The sequence below is a fragment of the Dama dama genome, chromosome 1 (genome assembly GCF_033118175.1).
Source record: "Dama dama isolate Ldn47 chromosome 1, ASM3311817v1, whole genome shotgun sequence".
Taxonomy (NCBI): Eukaryota; Metazoa; Chordata; class Mammalia; order Artiodactyla; family Cervidae; genus Dama; species Dama dama.
The window spans coordinates 74041226-74060719 of NC_083681.1; the positions used below are offsets into that span (position 1 = coordinate 74041226).

The following is a 19494-nucleotide window of genomic DNA, read 5'->3' on the forward strand; positions in this document are numbered from 1 at the left end:
GGGCGGGGCCAAACTCGGGGACCACGGGGGCTGAGACTTCAGCACCTTGGAAAGCGCCGCGGGGCGGGGCTCCTGGGTAAGGGGCGGGGCGGGGCGGGGCGTACCCAAGCCCGGCCGAGGACCCGGGAGCGCGCTTGGAGGCGCTCGCGCCAGTCCCCAGAGCGGCGCGCGGTCTGGAGCCGCGCCCTGCCCTGCGCAGGTGCGCCCGCCGCGCAGTTCCCAGCCGATCCCCGCGGCGGCGGCCTCTCGCCGCGCCCGCGCCTCCTTCGCCGCCGCCGCCGCCTCCGCGCCGCGCTCCGCCCGGATGGCCAGGGCTGTGCGGGAGAATGGCGGAGCGAGAGAGCGGCGGCCTGGGCGGGGGGGCCGCGTCCCCGCCTGCCGCCTCCCCGTTCCTGGGGCTGCACATCGCGTCGCCGCCCAATTTCAGGTGAGGCTCTCCGGCCGCCGCGCCCCACCCTTCAGCCTAAATCGATCAGCCCGGGCTCCCCCCCGCACCCGCCCCGCAACACACACTCATGGGAAACCGCAGAACGAGAGGGCGGCGTGGGGATGGGGTCTTTTCCCGAGTCCTCGTCAGCCCCAAGTCTACACTCATGGCCGATGCATATCCGCGGTGCGGCTTTCTCCGCCATTCCATGTCCGAGGCGAGGAGATCCTGAGCTGGAACTGGAGGAGGGGGTGCGGAGGCCGCCTTCTCTCCGACTTTGGAGCTGCGGCGGGGCCTGGGGTCCGCGTTGAGATCCCGCAGGAGGCAGGAAGCCTGGGGCTTTGCCTGCGCCCAGTCGGAAGGCTCCTGAATAGAGGATGGCACTAGGTTGGGGTGCTCCGCGGGTCCGTTTCTTGGGGCGATCGACAGCCTTGGTGCTGGAGAGAGAGTCGCAGGCCCCTCCCCCAGCCCTGCCTGGCCAGAGGGGCCCAACTCCCAGGCCTGGCGTGGCCAGGACCTTCCGTGGATTGGCACAAACACTGACCTGGTCCGGTGCGTGTAGGTGCCGAACAGAGGCTCAGCCTCAACCCGCGAGATCGAGGCCTGGCTGTGGGAGAGGGAGTCTGGGTTGGAGCCCTCAGAAGTAGCCGCGGATATTGGTGGGGTGGGTCCTGCCGGGGTGAGCACCGGGGACCCTGATCTAGCAGCTCTGTCAGCTCTCTCCCTAACCCCCGGTCTGGTCTTAGGCAACTGGGAGGTGGGTTTCAGAGAGGTGGCAGTGGGTGTTGTGGGGGTTGGGATGGACGTCCCTCCGTCCTCATCCTGGCTGGTTGGAGAGGAAGGAGAGGAGGGGTTACGGCTCCAGAGCCCCCAGAAAGAGGCCTCCATTCCCCATTGTTCCTCCATGTAATGAGCTGGGCCTGCCCCTCTCCTGGGGCCCCCACCCCCGCCGGGCCCCAGCTGGGCTCTGGCGCCAGCCCCTCTTCTTGACCAAGGGGTTGCTGGCTCCCCGGCCCTCAGGTGGGCAGGGACCTCCAGGGATCGCTAATGGCATCATCATCAGGACTAGAAATCTCCCAGAAGGCCCCGAGCTGAGCTGCCGAAGACCAGATGGAGGAGGCCAGGCTCCAGGGCTGGGGGCTTTGTGGTTCGGGCTTCAGAGTGAGGAGGCCGAGGTCTGAGACTCACTGTACCCGACGTGGACTACTCTGCCTTCACACTAATGCCGCCCTCCTTCCAGGAGGCCCCTCTGGTGGGAGAGCACAGCCCTCGGACAGACGCGGATGCAAATCCTGGCTCCACCAACTTTCTAGCTGCCTGGCCTGGGCAGCGCTCTGGTCTTTCCTGAGTCTCATCCGTTGATGAGCTAATTCACATTGATTCCTTAATGTACATCACATTGGCGCTCAACAAGTGTCATCCTCCACACTGGCGGGCATTGAGATGGCTCATTCCTGCTTGGGGCCTGTTCCCCGGGCTGGCTGAGGTCTCCCTCCCCACCACTCAGGGCATCAGGATGGGCCTGCCCATTTTGTAGATGAGGAGACTGAGGCTCAGGAAGGCGGGTGGCTTCCCCGAGGGCAGTCAGGGCCTGAGGCTGCGTGTTCGGTCCACTCTACCTTCAGGCCCTGCCTCTGGCCCAGAGGACAGCTTGGCCTTCCCAGGGGAGAGCACTTTCCATCCCTCCCTGTCCCCGGCGGGCAGGTTATCCTGGATGCCTGAGCGACAGTGACTGGTAAGGAGGGCCCGCCAGTGAGTGTGGCCAGCCCTGGGCCTGCTGGGTGAGTTGGGCACTGCGCCAAGGCGGAGCGTGGGTTGGCCCTCCAGGACCCCAGGGCCTGGCTGTGGAGATGTGAACAGTAAGCCAGTGTCTCCGGCCTGAGGCCTGCCCTGCCGGCTCCAGCAGCCCCCGCTGCCCTTTCCCCGTCCGCCTCTCACAGTTCTTAGCTCGGCTGATGGAGCCCGGGTGGGGCTGCCCCTGTGGCTCTGGCCTGGCTTAGAATCCTGGCTCCATCCTCTTAGCCGCGTGCTCAGAGTGGGTGCTGAATGCCTTGGGCCGGTCTTTTCTCCACGATGCCTACTTTGGTCCCTGCTCAGGGTGGCCCTAAGACTTGGATAAAACAACACATGTTGAGTGTTTCAAAGACTGTGAAGAGCTATATTCACGTAGAGCTGTTCTTGAGGGTATTATTTTGCGTGTGTGTGCACATGCGTGTGTGCATGTGTGTATGTGTGTGCACATATGCGTGTGTGCGTGCGTGTGACCCAGCACCACTGTCCACTTGCAGAAGGCACAAGAAGTCAATACCTAAACTTTGGTTTGCCCAAAGCCCGGCACAGAGTAGGTGTGCCCTAAGGCGTTAGGGGTTTATTATTTAATTGGGGATGCAATTGGAGAGTTCCGAGGAGAACGCTGGAAACCCTGCCACTTGGGAGGCCTTCGCTTTGCCCAGTCACCATTCTAAGCACTTTCTGTGCAAGGGCGCCTAGTCCTGCCCAGAACCACATAAACAGAATCTTGTCCTTGTCCCCACTTTGCAGATGAAGGAACTGAGATGGGGAGAGGTTAGATAAGTGGCAGAGGTCGTGTTCGGAGCCACTCTGGAAATAGTTTGTGGAGAGGGACATGTGGTGTGGATCTGAGGAGGGTGAGCATTTGTTTGTTGAGAGTTGGTGTAAATAAACTTTTTTTTTCTGATTCTAGAAACGCTCCAACCAGTTACTAGTAATTACCTTTGACTCTGGTGTGGGAGAGGGATTTTCATTTATTTCACAAATTTCTGTACTCTTTGAGTTCTTATTTTTACCATAAGCGTAAGTTACTTCTGTCACCTAGAAAAGAATAAAAGAAAATTGGACAGTAAAGTGATACATGTTCATTTTAAGGAAATTCTGTGAGAGAATTTAGAAGCTTAGCTGCGGATTCCTTGAGCTCGATGGTAGCAGGAAGAGGGGGAGACAGTGGCACAGTCTGCGTGAGAGGCTCGTGGGGAGTCAAGTGAGAGGCTGCCCGGGGTGTGCTGGAGGGGGCGTGGAGGAGGGGACCTTGGAGACCAGCTCGTCCAGCACCCCCTCTTCCTTAGGGGGAGACAAGAGAGGCCGAGCGGGTTCTGGAGCACACACAGCAAGTTGCAGTGGAGCTGGGGCGGCACCGGGTCTCAGGACTCCTTGGACACGATGGTCATGTTCTGGCCCCCACGCTGCCTGGGGGGGCGGGAGTCCAGGGCCCCTTACTCATCTCTTCACAGGGTTCCGTGCACTCAGCGAGAACTTGCGGGAATTCCCAGTGGTTAGGATTCCACACTGGCACCGTCGAGGGCCTGGGTTCAATCCCTGCTCGGGGAACTAAAATCCTATAAGCTGTGCCACCCAGCTCCCCACCTCACCCCCCAAAAAACCCAAGTATTTGCACTTGGCCTGGCTCACTGCGACACTCCAGAGGCACTCCATGTCGTGCGGGCGGCGACATGGTCTATGTGGTCGGACAGATAGGCAGAAGGTGAGCTGGTGACTCAGGTCAGGGGCCTGGAGGGGCCCTGGGTCAGGGCCGGGTCAGTTCAGCGCAGGCCTCGGGGGCGAGTGAGGGTCACCCAGGAGGAGGGGTGAAGAGGGAGGGTGCTAAGAGGGCATGTGACTCCCAGGCTGGCCCGAGTGCGGGGAGCAGGCTTGCAGGGACGCAGGGACCCTGGCCTGTCCTCCCACAAGCAGGGGAGCCCCCAGAGGTCTCAGGAAGGACAGCATCAGATGGTGCCTCGGGCTTCCGATCAGGAGCGGACCGGGAGGCAGGGGGGCCACTGGGAGACCGGCCGTCATGCGGGTGTGGACGGGGCTCAGGGGAGGGACATTTGGAGGGTGGATTAGCCCACCTGGGAGGGAGCCAGGGGAGGTGGGAGGGGAGAGAGGCGTCTGGGATGAGGCCAGTCCCGAGGAAGGGGGTGCCCCATGGGAGACGAGAGGCTTGGCGGGCGGGGTGATGACATCACTTGAGGCTGAGCCTGAGGTTGCTGATCGTGGGGGGACCCAGTTAGGGGGTTCAAGCAGGCAGCTGGTCTGGGGTCTGGAGCTCAAAGAGGAGGATGGGGCTGGGGCCCACAGACCCTGGGAGTCTCCGCTTGGAGAGTGGGCAGTGGCCTGAAGCCTCAGGAGGAACGTTGTACCCGGCGGGGAAACAGTGAAGGGAGAGGCCGGGAACCAGCCACATTTGGGGGGCAGTGAAAAGCTGCTGCTCTTGGGGCCACCCCAGCCCGGGCCCTGGGCAGCACCCCCAGATGGCTGCCATGAGCCTCCAGTACCGGAGACGGAGTGTGGACTCTCCTCTCACAGACGGCTGTGGCCAAGGCAGGATTTCACCGCCAGTGACTGGACGTCAGAGGTTGAGCCCCTGGCCCCGACCCCCCACCCCGCCCAGGCGCTCTTACATCCAGGGCACCGTCTCTGCACCTGGCCCTGCTCTTGGATTCAGTCAAGAAATCTCTAGGCACATCCACCGTGGGCCTTACCCAGCCCCAGAGACACAGGCAGGGCCCAGGGCCTGGGTCCACCAGCGCTGCTTCTAACAAGCATTTAGTGCCTGCAGTATACGGGGCCCTGGGCTTCACGTGCGGAGCAGAGCGAGGGTGGAAGTCAGTTACCTCAGGAAGCCCGGCTCTATGAGGGGCAGCTGCTGGGGGGTGTGACCCAGAGTGGACTTGAGAAGACCCCCCAGATCCCACCGCGTCCCACGGCTGTGTTTGTGTCAGGGTCTCTTCTGCGTGTAAGTCATCATGTGGAGCCATAAAGTGACACCTTCTGTCTTCTGCTTTATTAGTTCCCATTTTCAACATTTATAACGTTCAGACTTTATAACGTTCATCCCAAAGAGCGAGCAATGCTCCCTCCATTGGAGGACCCCGCGTGCCAGACTCGGCGGTGGTTTCCATGATGAGGACACACACCCTGTGTAGAAAGGCTTTTCCAAGGTTGGGATGGTTTCCAAAGGATAGTTTCCCAATAGTTGAGTCACCAGATCCCAGAGTTCTTGCCCCGTATCAGCACCAAAGTATTTGAACAGCTTCGATGCTTGCTAACCCCAAGCAGGGGCTTCCCGGGTGGCGCTACTGGTGAAGAACCAGCCTGCCAGCGCAACCAGGCTTCCCTGGGGGCTCAGATGGTAAACAATCCGCCTGCAGTGCAGGAGACCGGGGTTCCATCCCCGGGTAGGGAAGATCCCCTGGAGAAGGAAATGGCAACCCACTCCAGTGTTCCTGCCTGGAGAATCCCGTAGGCAGAGGAGCCTGGCAGGCTACAGGCCATGGGGCTGCAAAGGGTCGGACACGACTGAGCTCAACCCCAAGGAGGGGCATCCTTGTGGGGCTTGTTTCTTGGGTTGGATTCAGTTTTCAGTGAAGATGACCCCAGTGTGGACACGGTTGAGAAAGGAATTCCAGACCAGAGGAGAAAACCCAGCCTGACCCCAGGGTCCACCAGAGCTGGGGGTGGGATGGAGAGGGGACCATGCGGGTGAGGCTGGGCCTGGTGCCCCCCTCTCTGCCGTCTCAGCCATCACCATCTTCCCAGAGGCCCCCACATCCTACCCCAGCCTGGCGCAGGTGCAGGGCACACACAACTCGGGCTGAAGAGGGAACTGGCTTCGAGATTTCCGAAGGGGAAGTCTAGAAAGACCTGGGGACAGCAGTGTTTCCCTCATCCAACAGCAGTCACTGAGCACCTGTCATGTCAGGCCCCCGCGCGATGCCGCCCTCATGGGCCAGTTGCCCCTCAGGGGAGCCCACCTCTGGTCGCAGAGCTCACAGGGAAAATCCCAGTGACCGCCCCCCCCCACCCCAGGATGCCTGCAAGGGGGACCTAGCCCACAGCGGGGCTCTTCAGCCCAATCAGGGAGCCAGTGGGGCAGGTGCCTAAGAGTTGGGAGGGTGGGAGGTGGGGGCAGGATCCACAGGTGAGAATTTGGGCCCCTTTGCCTAAGGAAGGAGGAAGCTGTTAGGATTCTGAGCTGGGGACGGGTGATAAGACCAGACTTGGATTTCGTGTGTTGGTTTTGGTGGCCCCTCAGAGAATGGCCTATAGGGGAGCCCAAGGGAGGTGGGGAAGCTGCTCGGAGCAGGGCAGCCCCAGGCTCAGGTTCGAGAACCCCCTGGGCAGCCGTGCTCAGCACTCAGAGGGCGGCCGGCGGGACCCCTGGAGCGCAGCTGACCCCATCACAGCGGGGTCTCACACATCGTGGCCGGGACCTAAGGTGGGTCAGCTGGCACCCTGACCTCCCTCCCCAGGAGCCAGGAGCAGGAAGACAGGAAGAGCCTCTGGGCAGCCAGATGCCTGGCTGGGATTTGGCATTGCTCAACTTGAAGCCTCAGCACTTTACCATTTAACCCTTGCTTGGCAGGCACTGCTAACTCCACCTCCTCCTGGGTGGAAACTGCAGCTTAGAAAGCTGCCGTTGGTGGAATGCAGATGTGACTGACGTTCACGTGGCAAGGGAAAGGCCATGACGTAAACATCGAAACACAGGAGGCTTGTCTGTCTGTTTAGGGGAGCTCGGCTCAGGCAGGGGGAGCCTGAGGGTGGCACATTCGGAGGACAGTGAGGAGCCAGAGGGGAGGACGGGGGCACCAGAGTGGGAGGCGATGAGGTTAACTCAGAAGAGGGGCCTGGGTGACAAAGATTGATGCCAAGGTCGGGGGGGCCTCGAGAGACCAAACACTTGCCATAGACTCACCAGATGTTAGTGTGGATGAGCCCTCGTGACCCGTCTCACCCGAACGGGCGAGCTAGTCTGAGTGATGAGGGCAGGTGCCTCCGAAGGGCTGGGGTTCCCAGATCTAGAGGCGAAGCTGGGGACCCGACCTGCGGCGGGTTGTGTGGTTCAGCCTGAGCTGTCTTCTGGCGCTCCGGGGGCCCGTTTCCATGGGGAAGGTGGGGCAGTGGGCTCAAGAGGGGACCTCCCTCCTTCCTTCCTGCCCCTGCTGTCCCCCTGCCCTCCATCTTTTCCTTCCTCCTCCAGGAGCTGCCCTCCTTGAACTTGGAGGGACCAAGGGTCTGTATGGCTTTTCCTCCACAAAGGGCCTCCTGGGGCTTCAGCTGAGAGACCCAGAACTCCTGGTGCCTGATAAGCAGGAGGAAAGGGCAGGGGATGGGGCGGCGGAGAGGTAGGCAGAGGGGGACGTTGAGGGGAGTGGGTGTGATTTGCAAAGAAGACTCCAGGGTCAGTCCAGCCCCTGATCCTTGGTTGGGACCTCCTCACATAATTTACACACACTCCATTCGGTTAAGTTTACCAGCACCCAGATGGGGTCCTCATCTTACATATGGGGAAGCTGCAGGCCTATGGCATCTTCTGTCTCAGCCTTAGTGTTCCCCATCTGTAAAATGGGCAGAATAAAACCATCTTCTAAGGCTGGAGTGAGGATGAAGGGGGACGCAGAGCATCAAGAAGGTTGGTGGCCAGGGCATGGCAGCCACTCAGGCGACAGGGCAGCTGCTCCTTGTAAGGGAAGGAGTCGGGATTTGATCTCAGGCCTCCTGCGTCTGAGCCTGGTATGGTGGCCATTCCACCATCTTGCCTGGCTTAGGGGTAAAAAGTGAGATTGAGGAGCTCCGTGAACTCACCCCACCGGAGCCAGGGATCGAGAACAGGCTGTTGAGGCCCAGCCCAGGGCTCTGTCCACCACCGCCCTCGGTGACTCTCATTGCTCATGTGTAGAGGCTGAGACAGCTGTCCCTGCCTGCCCCCCCATACCTGCCTCCTGGGAAGCAAGAATATCGGGTGACGCTGAGATCGCGTGTGTAGAAATGATCTGAGAAGCCCCAGCCCAGGTCCAAGCCAGACCCTGCAGGTCTGCTGCGAACACTGTGGTCTGAGAGGAGCTCTGGAGGCTGAAGCTGTCCTGGACAGACTTCAGCAGACACGTATTGAGTGCCTATTGTATGCAAGATGACCTCACCACCTCTGCCCTCCAGACTTTGCTGGGGGCGGGCGGGTGGGGGGAACATTTATTTTTCACCTGCTGGGTGCAGGGCGCAGGTGGGGTGTGAGCTCTGTCTACTTTGGAGCCTCCTGAGAGGACGGGAAGGCTGCTTGACGCAGGCCTCTTTCCCTCCACTCCTTCACACTGCCTTCCCTCCACGCACCAGGTGACGGACCAGTGAGCACTGCCTGGAGGGCTGTTAGGTGCTGACACGGGGGACCAGGGGGGCTTCCTGGAGGAGGGGGCTTAACCGAACCTTCTCCCAGCAGGCACAGGTTGAGAGCCTGCCACATACTTCATCCAAGCACTGGGTTAGACGCTTGGGAGGCAGATGCAAGAGATAGGCCATCACACACAGAGTCGGCAAGAGGAGTCACGGGCAGAGGGTGGTGTTTCTTCGGACAGCTCTGCCTCATCGTGGTGGGTGTGGGCGGAGCGATGTGCAGGCATGGGGAAACTGAGGCAGACAGGCCAGGGTGGAGGCCTGGGACTGCAGAGGCAGGAGCTAGGCCAGGCTGGGCAGTGAGGACAAGAACATGCAGATGTGTGCGAGGGTCCCAGGCCCCCAAGGGGCGTCCGAAGGCACGTCTGGGTTAGATACCCAGCGGTCCTGCCGCCGCCTGGTGCCAGCTGAGTCCAGGGGTGCCTTCTCCGTGACAGGCCAGGCTGCCAGTGTGTGTTCCCCACCCGATCAGTACCACTGCAAACGGGTTCTCAGCCCAGGATCAGAGATGCCACCCCGCGCCAGACCAAGCAGGGCTGCCCTGGCTTCCTCCCCAGCTTGCCCCTACCTCCACGCCTGCCCTCAGCCCATCAGAATCCCTCCGCGCCGCTCCTCCAGGGGTCTTCCAGCTTCTGCTGCTGCCACCCCGCGGTGCCAGGAGGCTCTTGGGCCCCCAGGCTGCCCTTCCTGCCCTGCCCTTAGCCCCGCCTTGGTGCCTCTTTTGCCTCCAGGCACTTCCTGGACGGAAGGACAGAGCCCTGGGGAAGGGGGCCGGGTTCTGTCTGCACCCAGGTGGGCAACAGAAGCCGCCTAGACCCACCCCAGGCAGCGCTGTCTAGGAAACCTGCCTGATGAGCTGCGGGGGCTGAGCATCCCTTTGTGGAGAATTTTGGAATCACAGTCCCCCCCCACCCCCACCCCCATCTCACCACCAGGAGCCCTACTTGTGCTGCTGGCCCTTTAAAAGCAGATCCGGGGCTGGCTTTTGGGGGGAAACAGCCCAGATTTCTGCCATCTGCGTCCAAGCCTGAGCCAGGGAGGGGGGGCCACCCCAACCCCCGACAGGATCGGGGCATTGGAAGGGCAGGTGGAGCCCGGCATTGATTGCAGTAACCTGATCCCGCGGGGGAGGCGGCCGCGACAGCGGCGGCTGCGAAGGGCCGGGGGAGGAAGCTGCCTGCAGCTGAGGGCTGGCGGGGCACAGCTGGGGTCGGCAGCCAGCCGCTGCCTCCTCTCCCGGCCCATCTATTTTTAATGAGCTCCCCAGGCTTCTGCAGCGGGCTGGACGCAGAAAGGCAGGCCCAGGCGGCAGAGGCCGGAGGCCCCAGCCCTGCCCGGAGCCCTGGCCCCCGCCCCCACCCTTCTGGGCATGAGAGGACGGCCCTGGGGCCCCTCAGCCCCCCGGCCGGGCAGGGCTCTCCATGCAGCTGGTGCTGAAGATGGATTCGAGCCCAGACAATGACAGCTGGTTGGAGGATCAGTGGGAGCGCTGGTAGGGCTTTGGGGACCGGCGTGGGGGAGGGGGAAGCTCTGGGGCGGCTCCATTGGGCTCCGGGTCTCTGTTTGGTCGGGTTGAGGCCAGAGGCAGGGGGTGTGGCCTCCTCGGGCCCCCCAGGGCTGAGCCCACCACCTCTCCTGGATGACCTTGGTCTAGTGGGTCTCCATTCTCTATGCCTCAGTCTCCTGGTCTTCTTGAGGAAGAGACTCCCAAGAATTCTCCCCAAGAAGAATTCTCCCCAACTTCCTTAACAGAGTTCTCCCACTGTCCCACCCACACCAAACCGGGCAGATACCCAGGACTGGGGCTGAGTAGGGGCTGGCACAGCCCGCCACTCCGGGGTGGGGGGCGCAGGACCGGCCTGCAGGCGAGAGGGTCCTAGTACAGCCAGTTAGAGTTCCCATGCTTTGAGTGGGGTCTCCTGAGTCCAGGACACCTCCAGCTTAAGCCAGCCCGGCCATGGGCAACCTCCTGTTCAGGGCCCACAAGCCAGGCAGGTGGATTTTGCGTTCGAATTGATGAGACCAAGAGCACAGAATAGGGGCGCCGTCGTTCCTAGAACTGGATGAAACGACATTGACACCAGGTTCCCCTTCACCTGCTCCCAGGGCTTCCGAGGCACGGGACCTCCTGGGCCGGGGACATGGAGCGCCCCTCCAAGCTGGGGCGGGGCCTCTGCCAGCACCCTGGGTTCTGTCCCCGAGGTGCACAGGGAGCCCCTGCTTCTGGCCTCCCTTGGAGTCTCCTGGACACTTGCCTCCTCCATGAGTGAACTGGAGTCAAGTCAATGCCTTGACTCTGGGAGCCATTTCTTTGGCAGAGCCCAGGCTCTGACCAGCTGGGCCTTCTAAGCACAGCCTCTGGGTGACAGCAGGGTGGACAGCTCCCAGCTGGGTAGAGCTAGGGGGACCCAGAGCCCTCCCTTCCGCTGCCACGCTGGAGACCTGCCTTTTGATCTGAGCCTCAAACTTACCCTAACCCTTTGCACTGAAGCAGGCAGACCTCAGGTTCCATCCTCTGGTGATATGTCTTCGAGGGGCCGCCCCTCTGAAGAGGTATGGGGGAGGCCTCAGGGTCCTCAGCCCACTGCCAGCAGTCCCCTGAGTGGTAACTTTGGCTTCTTTTCCCCACCAGGCTCACCCATGACATCAGCCTGGAGGAGTTTGAGGATGAAGACCTCTCTGAGATCACCGATGAATGTGGCATCAGCCTGCAATGCAAAGACACCTTGTCCTTACGGGTAAGGGTGGGGTGGGCAGGATGGGTAGGGACAGGAGGGAGGGTATCCCTGTATCTAGAGGGGCTCTTGGGGTCTGTGTGGTACTCCCGTCTAAGGAAATAACATGCAGGACAATGCTTGGCACATCTTGAGTGCTCAGATTTTTTAATTTATTATGTATTTATTTATTTTGCCAGGGGCAAAGGCAGGAGACAGCTCCTTCAACTGTCCATAAGAAGGGAGAGAGCAGGAAGTCTTGAGGCCTAGGACAGTAGCAATTAGGACCCAGAATTAAGGGAAGGCTCAGGACTACCCTAAATCCTTTCCAAAGCTTCCTTGGCAGAGGGCCTGAGGCAGTGCAGGGTGGAGTCCAGTGGAATCTGCAGTGCTTTGGGGCAGGAGAAAAGAGCCAGGGCACTCCCTCGGCTACGGTTGCACGGAACACACCACACAGCCTTGCGGACCCCCTCTGACCCACTGTCCTAAAGGTCCCTCTGGAAGCTTAATCCAGCTCTGCTGCTCTGGGCCCCCATGGCTTTTCCATAGGACAAATGGCTCTCTCAGCTGCCAAAGGTCTGAATTCTGCCTGGAGGGAGGTCCCCAGCATCTGGGGAGACCCAGTCAGACAGAGATCCCTCATTTCTCTTCAGAACAGGGAAAAGGGGCCATGGGCCAGGAGATGGAAAGCAGGCATGCAGCTAGGTTGCAGAGCCCAGGGTTTCTCTCAGCCCCCAGGAGGGTGGGTGGCCAGAGTAGACATGCGGTTGGGAGAATGGTAGCAAAGGAGAGCCGCAGTGTGAGTTGGGGTGGGGTGCCTCTGTGTTGACCTCCTTTTACCCCCAGAGATTCTGTAAGCCCTTCCAGGCAAGAGGAAACGGAGGGGTGGGGGAAACCCTACAGTATGCTGGGCCCCAACCCCCCACTCTCTGGCCAGGCCTAGAGGGGATGGAGGCAGAGGCCACTTATTCTGGACTAATACAGCTTCTTTAAGGTCATTCATCAGTTTGGGACTCCCACACCATCCTCTTGGCTGACTTGTACGAGCAGAGCCTTGGAGAGGGTGGTCTTTGCAACCAGCGGACCTGAGGCGGTACTAGCTCGAGATGTACCCTATGGGGCCTTAGCCAAGCTCCAGGGGGCTATCATGTTTTCTTGCCAGTAAATCCTCTCCTCTCTGGGAAGCTGGGAGGCAGTTAACTGTTGAGGGAATTGGGAGAGTCAGGGGATCTGTCCAAGGTGCCAGGGAGTTAATGGCAGGCCTGGAACTAGAACGGAGCTCTGGACTGTCAAAGTTAGGCTGGTCCGAGAGAAGACCTCAGGTTGGAGGGTCCTCAGCTTGAGGACGGAGGAGGGTGTGGATGCCACTGCCTAATGCGGGTGCTCGCCACTTGCTCCTCCCCGCCCGGCATCTGTCTTCCGGCCACGATCGGGTCCTCCTGTCCGCACTGCGGCCCTCTGGGCTGAGACTGTTTCCTGAGTTTTCCTTACTGCCCGCTTCAAAAACTAACCCCGGTCTCCATCCCTTGTGGGGCCCTGAACTCCTCGGCGACCCCTCCGTCCCCATGGCAACAGCAGTGACCTCACTCTGGGCTCAGTTTACTACTCGGGTGAGGTCACTAGCCATTGCCAAGGGAACGAGGGGTGTTGCAAAGAGTCGGAAAGCGGGGGACCGTGGGGGCGGGGAGCGGTGTGGACTGCCAAAGGTGCGGACTGACATGCGGAGGAGGCGGCGGCCTCGCGCGTCCTCGAGGGGGCAGGAGGGCATGGCCCCCTCTCGCGGGCCTCCTTGCCGCGCTCCCTGTCTCCCCCTCTTTGTGGCCTCGGAATGGGCTCGCCCGCGCCGGGTGTGGGGCGGGGGGAGGTGGGGGGTGGTGCTCGGCCGCCTGGGCCCCGCCCCCGCCCGGCCCCCTGACGCCCCTCCGTTCGCGCCTCGCAGCCCCCACGCGCCGGGCTGCTCTCCGCGGGCGGCGGCGGCGGTGGGGGGAGCCGGCTGCAGGCCGAGATGCTGCAGATGGACCTGATCGATGCGGCGGGGGACACTCCCGGCGCCGAGGACGACGACGAGGAGGAGGAGCGCGCCGCGCGGCGGCCGGGAGCAGGGCCGCCCGAGGCCGAGCCCCGCCAGGAGACGGCGCCCCGCGGCCAGAGCCAGGGCCAGGGCCAGGGCCAGGGCCCGGGCGGCGGAGACACGTACCGGCCCAAGCGACCCACCACGCTGAACCTCTTCCCGCAGGTGCCACGGTCTCAGGTGAGGCGGGGGCGGGGCCCAGGGGGCGGGGCTGCGGGGCGGGGCTCCGGCAGGTGTCCTCAGGGTCCCGGCGAGGGCCGCGGAGCGGGCAGGGCTTCGAGAGTCTGAGAAGTCTCCAGCCTGGTGATGCTTGGCGTAGCTTTCCGAGGGGGAGGTCCCTGGAGAGGTGATCGCTGAAGGCAAGCAGAATCCACCCTAAGTGAGACGAGCCGAGTGGTCTGGCTGGGTTTAGAGCCTCGAGATGAGACGTGGAAGGAATGCAGGGGCTGAGAGGGGCAGGGGGGTGATGCTGCTGGAGAGGGAAGTAGGGAATTAAGAGAACAGGGGTTGCCAGGGTGTCGGGGTTCCTGGTGAACGTGGGGCAAAAGCAGGGCCTGGAGAAAAGGGCACGTGAGGTGGCCGCGTGGGAAAAGTCAGGGGAAGTTGTGAGGAGTTGCGGCTGGGGAGCAGCCGCCGCTTTGAAATTCGGGCAGCTGGGAATTCCCGGGAGGCAGGGAAGAGAAATGGGAGGCGGAGCTGCTAGGCTGGGCTGGGGGCCTAGGGCCCCTGGGCTGGGTGGCTGGATGCCAAGGAGGGTTGAATGGGGTGGGGGAGAGCTGGCCGTGGACCATTGTCTCCCAGGCCCAGTCTGGGGAGGTTCAGAGGAGCAGCTCGGGGAGCTGGGGCTGTGGGTGGAGGGTGCAGGGGCTGCAGATAGGGGCTCGGTCCCTTACCCAGGATCTTCTCTGGTGGGTTTTGGCAGCCAAACTCATGAATGTGCAAGCCTGCGAGAGTGTTCTCAGGGGAGGGGACCCAAGGTGTCTGTAGGAAGCCTTGTATATAGGCATTGTGGAGAGGGGTCCCAGGGGCCGGAGATCCAGGAAGGAGGGCCTCTGACAATTACATCTGTCATTCCCCTGTCATGTGCTCCTGGCGGGGAGAGTGGGGGAACCGCGTCCTGGAGCCGTCGTTTGTATGAATCATCCCAGTCCCCCAGGCCAGCTGCCAGGGAGACCCTTCTTCCTGCCCCTTTCAGGCTCTATGAGCACGTCCCTGCCCCTTCCCTAGACCATGGCTTCCCAGGCTCCAGGGGAGCTGGGCTGAGAGTGAGCCTCTTCCCGGTAAACCCTCCAGGTCTGAGACCTCGGGGTCTGGCTCTGTCCCTGGATGGCTCTGGCTCCCCTCCCCACTCACCAACACTCATGGTGGCCACGGCCACTTTCGTTGAGGGCGTTGAGAGCATCTCCCCGAGGCCCAGCCAGCTTCCCTGGGCCGGGGGAGTGGGCTGTCCCGCGTCAGCAGGCCTGGCGAGGAGGGCTGTGACTTGCCACCCCTCCTGCCTGCGCCAGGGGGCTGAGGCCCTTGGCAAAGTGGTAGGGGGGCAGGGGCAGCAGCAAGTGGCCTCGGGCTGGCCCGGGTGGGGGCGGGGCCGGGCCGGGGCCTCCCTGTGCCGGGCACTGGAGCGCCTCTGTCACAAGGGCCTTTTGTTCCCCGCACAGGACACACTGAATAATAACTCTCTGGGCAAGAAGCACAGTTGGCAGGACCGGGTGTCGAGATCATCCTCGCCGCTGAAGACAGGTAAGTGGGGACCCTTACCCTTGCCGGAACCCCAGCCGTGGTCGGCGGCGGCCCCGGAGCCTGCCGGGGCCCCACGGGGAGGCCCCCCTTGCCTTGGTGTCTGTGTCCCGGCGGCCCAAGGGCCGGTGAGGGCGCCGCCTTCAGCCCCGCCCCGCCTGCTCTCCAGGGGAGCAGACGCCTCCGCATGAGCACATCTGCTTGAGCGATGAGCTGCCGCCCCCCAGCAGCCCCGCGGCCACCAAGGATCGAGGCACCTCCACGGACAGCCCCTGCCGCCGCAGCGCCGCCACGCAGATGGCGCCTCCCGGTGGGCCCCCTGCCGCCCCCGCGGGTGGCCGGAGCCACTCGCACCGAGACCGCATCCACTACCAGGCGGACGTGCGGCTGGAGGCCACCGAGGAGATCTACCTGACGCCGGTGCAGAGGCCCCCGGACCCTGCGGAGCCCGCCTCCGCCTTCCTGCCGCCCGCCGAGAGCCGCATGTCGGTCAGCTCCGACCCCGACCCCGCCGCCTACCCCGCCAGCGCCGGGCGGCCACACCCGTCTATCAGCGAGGAGGACGAGGGCTTCGACTGCTTGTCGTCCCCGGAGCGGGCCGAGCCGCCCGCGGGAGGATGGCGCGGGAGCCTGGGGGAGCCGCCGCCGCCTCCGCGGGCCTCGCTGAGCTCGGACACCAGCGCCCTGTCCTACGACTCGGTCAAGTATACGCTGGTGGTGGACGAGCACGCGCAGCTGGAGCTGGTGAGCCTGCGGCCGTGCTTCGGCGACTACAGCGACGAGAGCGACTCGGCCACCGTCTACGACAACTGCGCCTCTGCCTCCTCCCCCTACGAGTCGGCCATCGGGGAGGAGTACGAAGAGGCCCCCCGGCCGCGGCCCCCCGCCTGCCTCTCGGAGGACTCCACCCCCGACGAACCCGACGTCCACTTCTCCAAGAAGTTCCTGAACGTCTTCATGAGCGGCCGCTCTCGCTCCTCCAGTGAGTGGGCAGCAGGGAGCTGCGGAGGGACCTGGGCGAGGTGTCCCCGGGAGGCGGCCCCAGGTCTGTCTAGTCAAGGCACTTGGGCTGAGCCCGGGGCTGGGACCAGCCTCTCCCAGCCTGTCCCCCTCGCTTACAGGTGCGGAGTCCTTTGGGCTCTTCTCCTGCGTCATCAACGGGGAAGAACAGGAGCAGACCCACCGGGCCATATTCAGGTAAGAGCTGAGGGCCGGGGTTGGGCAGGCAGGAGCTGGCCACACCCTCCCGGCCTCCACCATCACCACGTTGCCTAAACCAGCCCCTGCACTCAGCCCCAGCAGGCCAGTGTCCGCTCTCTAGGAACCTGGAGTTCCGACACAGAGTGAACGGTCTCAGAATGATGTGTTTGCTGCCAGAGCCCAAGAGGGTGCCCAGCAGACACTCCTGACCACACTTTAAAACCCACCAGCCCCTCTCCCTCCCCCATGTGGAAATAGTTGCTACCCATGATCCCTCACTTAGAACTTCACTGTAGCTCAGACGGTAATGAATCTGCCTGCAATGCCAAAGACCTGGGTTCGATCCCTGGGTCAGGAAGATCCTCTGGAGAAGAGCATGGCAACCCATTCCAGTATTCTTGCCTGGAGAATCCCATGGACACAGGAGCCTGGCGGGCCACAGTCTATGGAGTCACAAAGATTTAGACACAGCTGAGTGACTCACACTACCACCACCATGACCTCTCACAGTTGACCTGTGGCCTTGCTCCCTTGGCTGTGATTTCCTCAGTGGCAGACATGTGTCTGATTGATCTCAGTCCTCTCCTCCCGGCCCCAGGAGTCATGGGCACATGGGATGCTGTGCAAAAGTTTATTGAACCAGTGATGTCAATGTAGCTCCCCAACCCCAGAGCAGGGTGGGGAAACAGATGTCTGGTTGAAGGGGCCCAGGTGGTGAATTCCTCACGGGCCCTCGTTGGGGACAGGTTTGTGCCTCGACATGAAGACGAACTCGAGCTGGAAGTGGACGACCCTCTGCTGGTGGAGCTGCAGGCCGAGGACTACTGGTACGAGGCCTACAACATGCGCACGGGAGCCAGGGGCATCTTCCCTGCCTACTACGCCATTGAGGTCACCAAGGAGCCTGAACACTTGGCAGGTAGTGTTCCTTCCCTGCCCTTGCGCCCCGGGGCCCCCATGTCAGCCCCAACCCCATCGCTCCTGGGCAGATTGGTGCTCCAGATCTCAGTCTCCCAGAGAGGGGGCCCGGCAGCAGCGACTTCAGATCCATCTCACAATCGAGAAAAGTGAGCCCCCAGCCCAGTAGGGTCAACCCTGGGGGTTGCTGGGGAGCCGGGAGACGGGGGTGACCCTCTGTGGGTCTGCTTGCTGCTCATTCCATGCTTGCTTTCCAGCCCTGACCAAAAACAGCGACTGGGTGGACCAGTTCCGGGTGAAGTTCCTGGGCTCAGTCCAGGTCCCCTATCACAAGGGCAATGACGTCCTCTGTGCTGCTATGCAAAAGGTAGCCGCTCCGCTGGGGAGGGCGCCCACCCCCGGCCCTGTCTCCCAGCCTCTCCTGGGGAGAGGGGCGCCTGCCTGCCTGACGTCCTGTCCTGCACCCACAGATCGCCACCACCCGCCGGCTCACCGTGCACTTTAACCCGCCCTCCAGCTGTGTCCTAGAGATCAGCGTGCGGGGCGTGAAGATCGGCGTCAAGGCTGACGACTCCCAGGAGGCCAAGGTGACAGCCCGGGGCCCGCCCTCCCCGCTCTCCCGCCAGACTCCCAACCTGTGTCCCCGCAGGCTGACGACCACCCTCTTCTCTTCTCCCTCCTGTAGGGGAATAAATGTAGCCACTTTTTCCAGTTAAAAAACATCTCTTTCTGCGGATACCATCCAAAGAACAACAAGTAAGACCCGAGGGGAACGGGGCGGAGGCGGGTGTGCTGGCTCAGGGTGCTTGCAGTCCAGCCCGGGGCCTGGCGTGCACCCCAGGGGCCTGAGCCCCCGCCCCACCCAGACGGACTGCTGTCCCTCTGCAGGTACTTTGGGTTCATTACCAAGCACCCTGCTGACCACCGGTTTGCCTGCCACGTCTTTGTGTCTGAAGAATCCACCAAAGCGCTGGCAGAATCTGTGGGGTGAGTGTGTGCGCCCTGCCAAGCCTCCAGCCCTGGCGTGAGGGCCCCAGCACACTCCTCAGGCTCAGCAACATCCCCCAGTCCTCCCAGCGCCTCTGCACAGCATCCTCAGCTCACAGAGGGAGGGCTGGGCGGTCCTGCGGTCCTGGCTTTCCCTTTCTTCAGTTGCGGTCTTACTCAGGAAGCGCCACGTGTAGAGAACAGAGCTGAGCAGCTCTGACCGTGGCGGGGGTGGGAAACAGAGCCCGGAATAGGGACCCCGACGCTCCAGGGTGGAAACCGCGGGTGGAGATCCTGCCCCTGCCTGGTGACTCCCGGGTGTTTGCCTGCCTCCTAGGAGAGCGTTCCAGCAGTTCTACAAGCAGTTTGTGGAGTACACCTGCCCCACGGAAGACATCTACCTGGAGTAGGGTGGCATCCCCGGGCGAGGGCCAGGACAGCGGGCTGCTGACAGGACGTGGCACGGCTGGAGGGGGCGCCTGCCCCCGCCAGAGGAGGGGGGAGCGCGGGGCTGCTGGCCAGGGTGGGGGAGGGCCGGGGTTACGGGCAGAGGCAAACGCAGTCTATTGTAATATATGGGGTTAGATTCACCTATGGAGGATGGTGTGGGCTGCCCGGGGGTTGGGAGGGTGTGGGGCTGGGGGGAGGATGAAGCCTCTGGCCAGGACAGGGTGCTCGTCCTAGCAGCAGAGGGCTCTATCTCATCTTGGGCCTCCCTTACTTCCCCTGCCAGGGCCTCTGGCCGTCGGCTCCTGCCTTGACAAAGCCCATGCCACCTGCAAGTGCCCACCCCAGCCCTGCCCCTACACCCAACCCCCAGCCCCGGGGCCCCGAGCTCAGGCCAAGCTCAGCCCCTCCCGAGGACTCTGTGGTCAGGAAACGACCGCAGGTGGGGGCGCCGTCCCCGTTCCCAGCTCTGTCACCGGCGTGGCCTCTGGACCGACAGCTCCCACCGCCAACCCCAGCGGCGCGCTGGCCCCCTGGCAGGCGTGGGGTCCCACAGGGAGGGGAGAGCACGGCAGCGGGGGCCCCGCCTCGGCAGGAAACGGAGGCTCCGCCGTGGCCCGGGCCAGCCGGGGCCTCTTGGCTGCTTCAGCTGTAGCCCCATCTAGGTCCTATGACCCTGGCCTCAACTATTAAAGTGCCATTTCCTGTCGGGACCGCGCTGGGTGTCATCTGCTTGGACCGCCACCCCCCCAACCTCACCCGGCTCGTTCCCACCCCAGGAAAGTCCGAGACTTTTGCTGCACAGA

General features: G+C 62.7%; 1 protein-coding gene across 1 annotated transcript; it reads left to right on the top strand.

Annotated features, from left to right (window-relative positions):
- The first annotated feature begins 300 nt into the window (after positions 1-300).
- Positions 301-19377, top strand: MAPK8IP1 (mitogen-activated protein kinase 8 interacting protein 1). The gene is made up of 12 exons (XM_061140444.1): positions 301-427; positions 11247-11352; positions 13268-13579; positions 15058-15139; positions 15306-16118; positions 16258-16333; positions 17083-17255; positions 17512-17621; positions 17725-17841; positions 17940-18010; positions 18143-18241; positions 18579-19377. The coding sequence occupies exons 1-12, from the start codon at positions 327-329 to the stop codon at positions 18649-18651; spliced, it is 2133 nt and encodes a 710-aa protein (XP_060996427.1). The 5' UTR covers positions 301-326; the 3' UTR covers positions 18652-19377.
- The last annotated feature ends 117 nt before the right edge of the window (positions 19378-19494 follow it).

What these genes read in the sequence shown, in the direction of transcription:
- MAPK8IP1 (XM_061140444.1), top strand. Translation starts at nt 327, where the DNA reads ATGGCGGAGCGAGAGAGCGGCGGCCTGGGCGGGGGGGCCGCGTCCCCG. An exon ending in AAGACACCTTGTCCTTACGG is followed by an intron (nt 11,353 to 13,267) that starts GTAAGGGTGGGG and finishes CGCGCCTCGCAG; the next exon opens with CCCCCACGCGCCGGGCTGCT. An exon ending in ACGACTCCCAGGAGGCCAAG is followed by an intron (nt 17,842 to 17,939) that starts GTGACAGCCCGG and finishes TCCCTCCTGTAG; the next exon opens with GGGAATAAATGTAGCCACTT.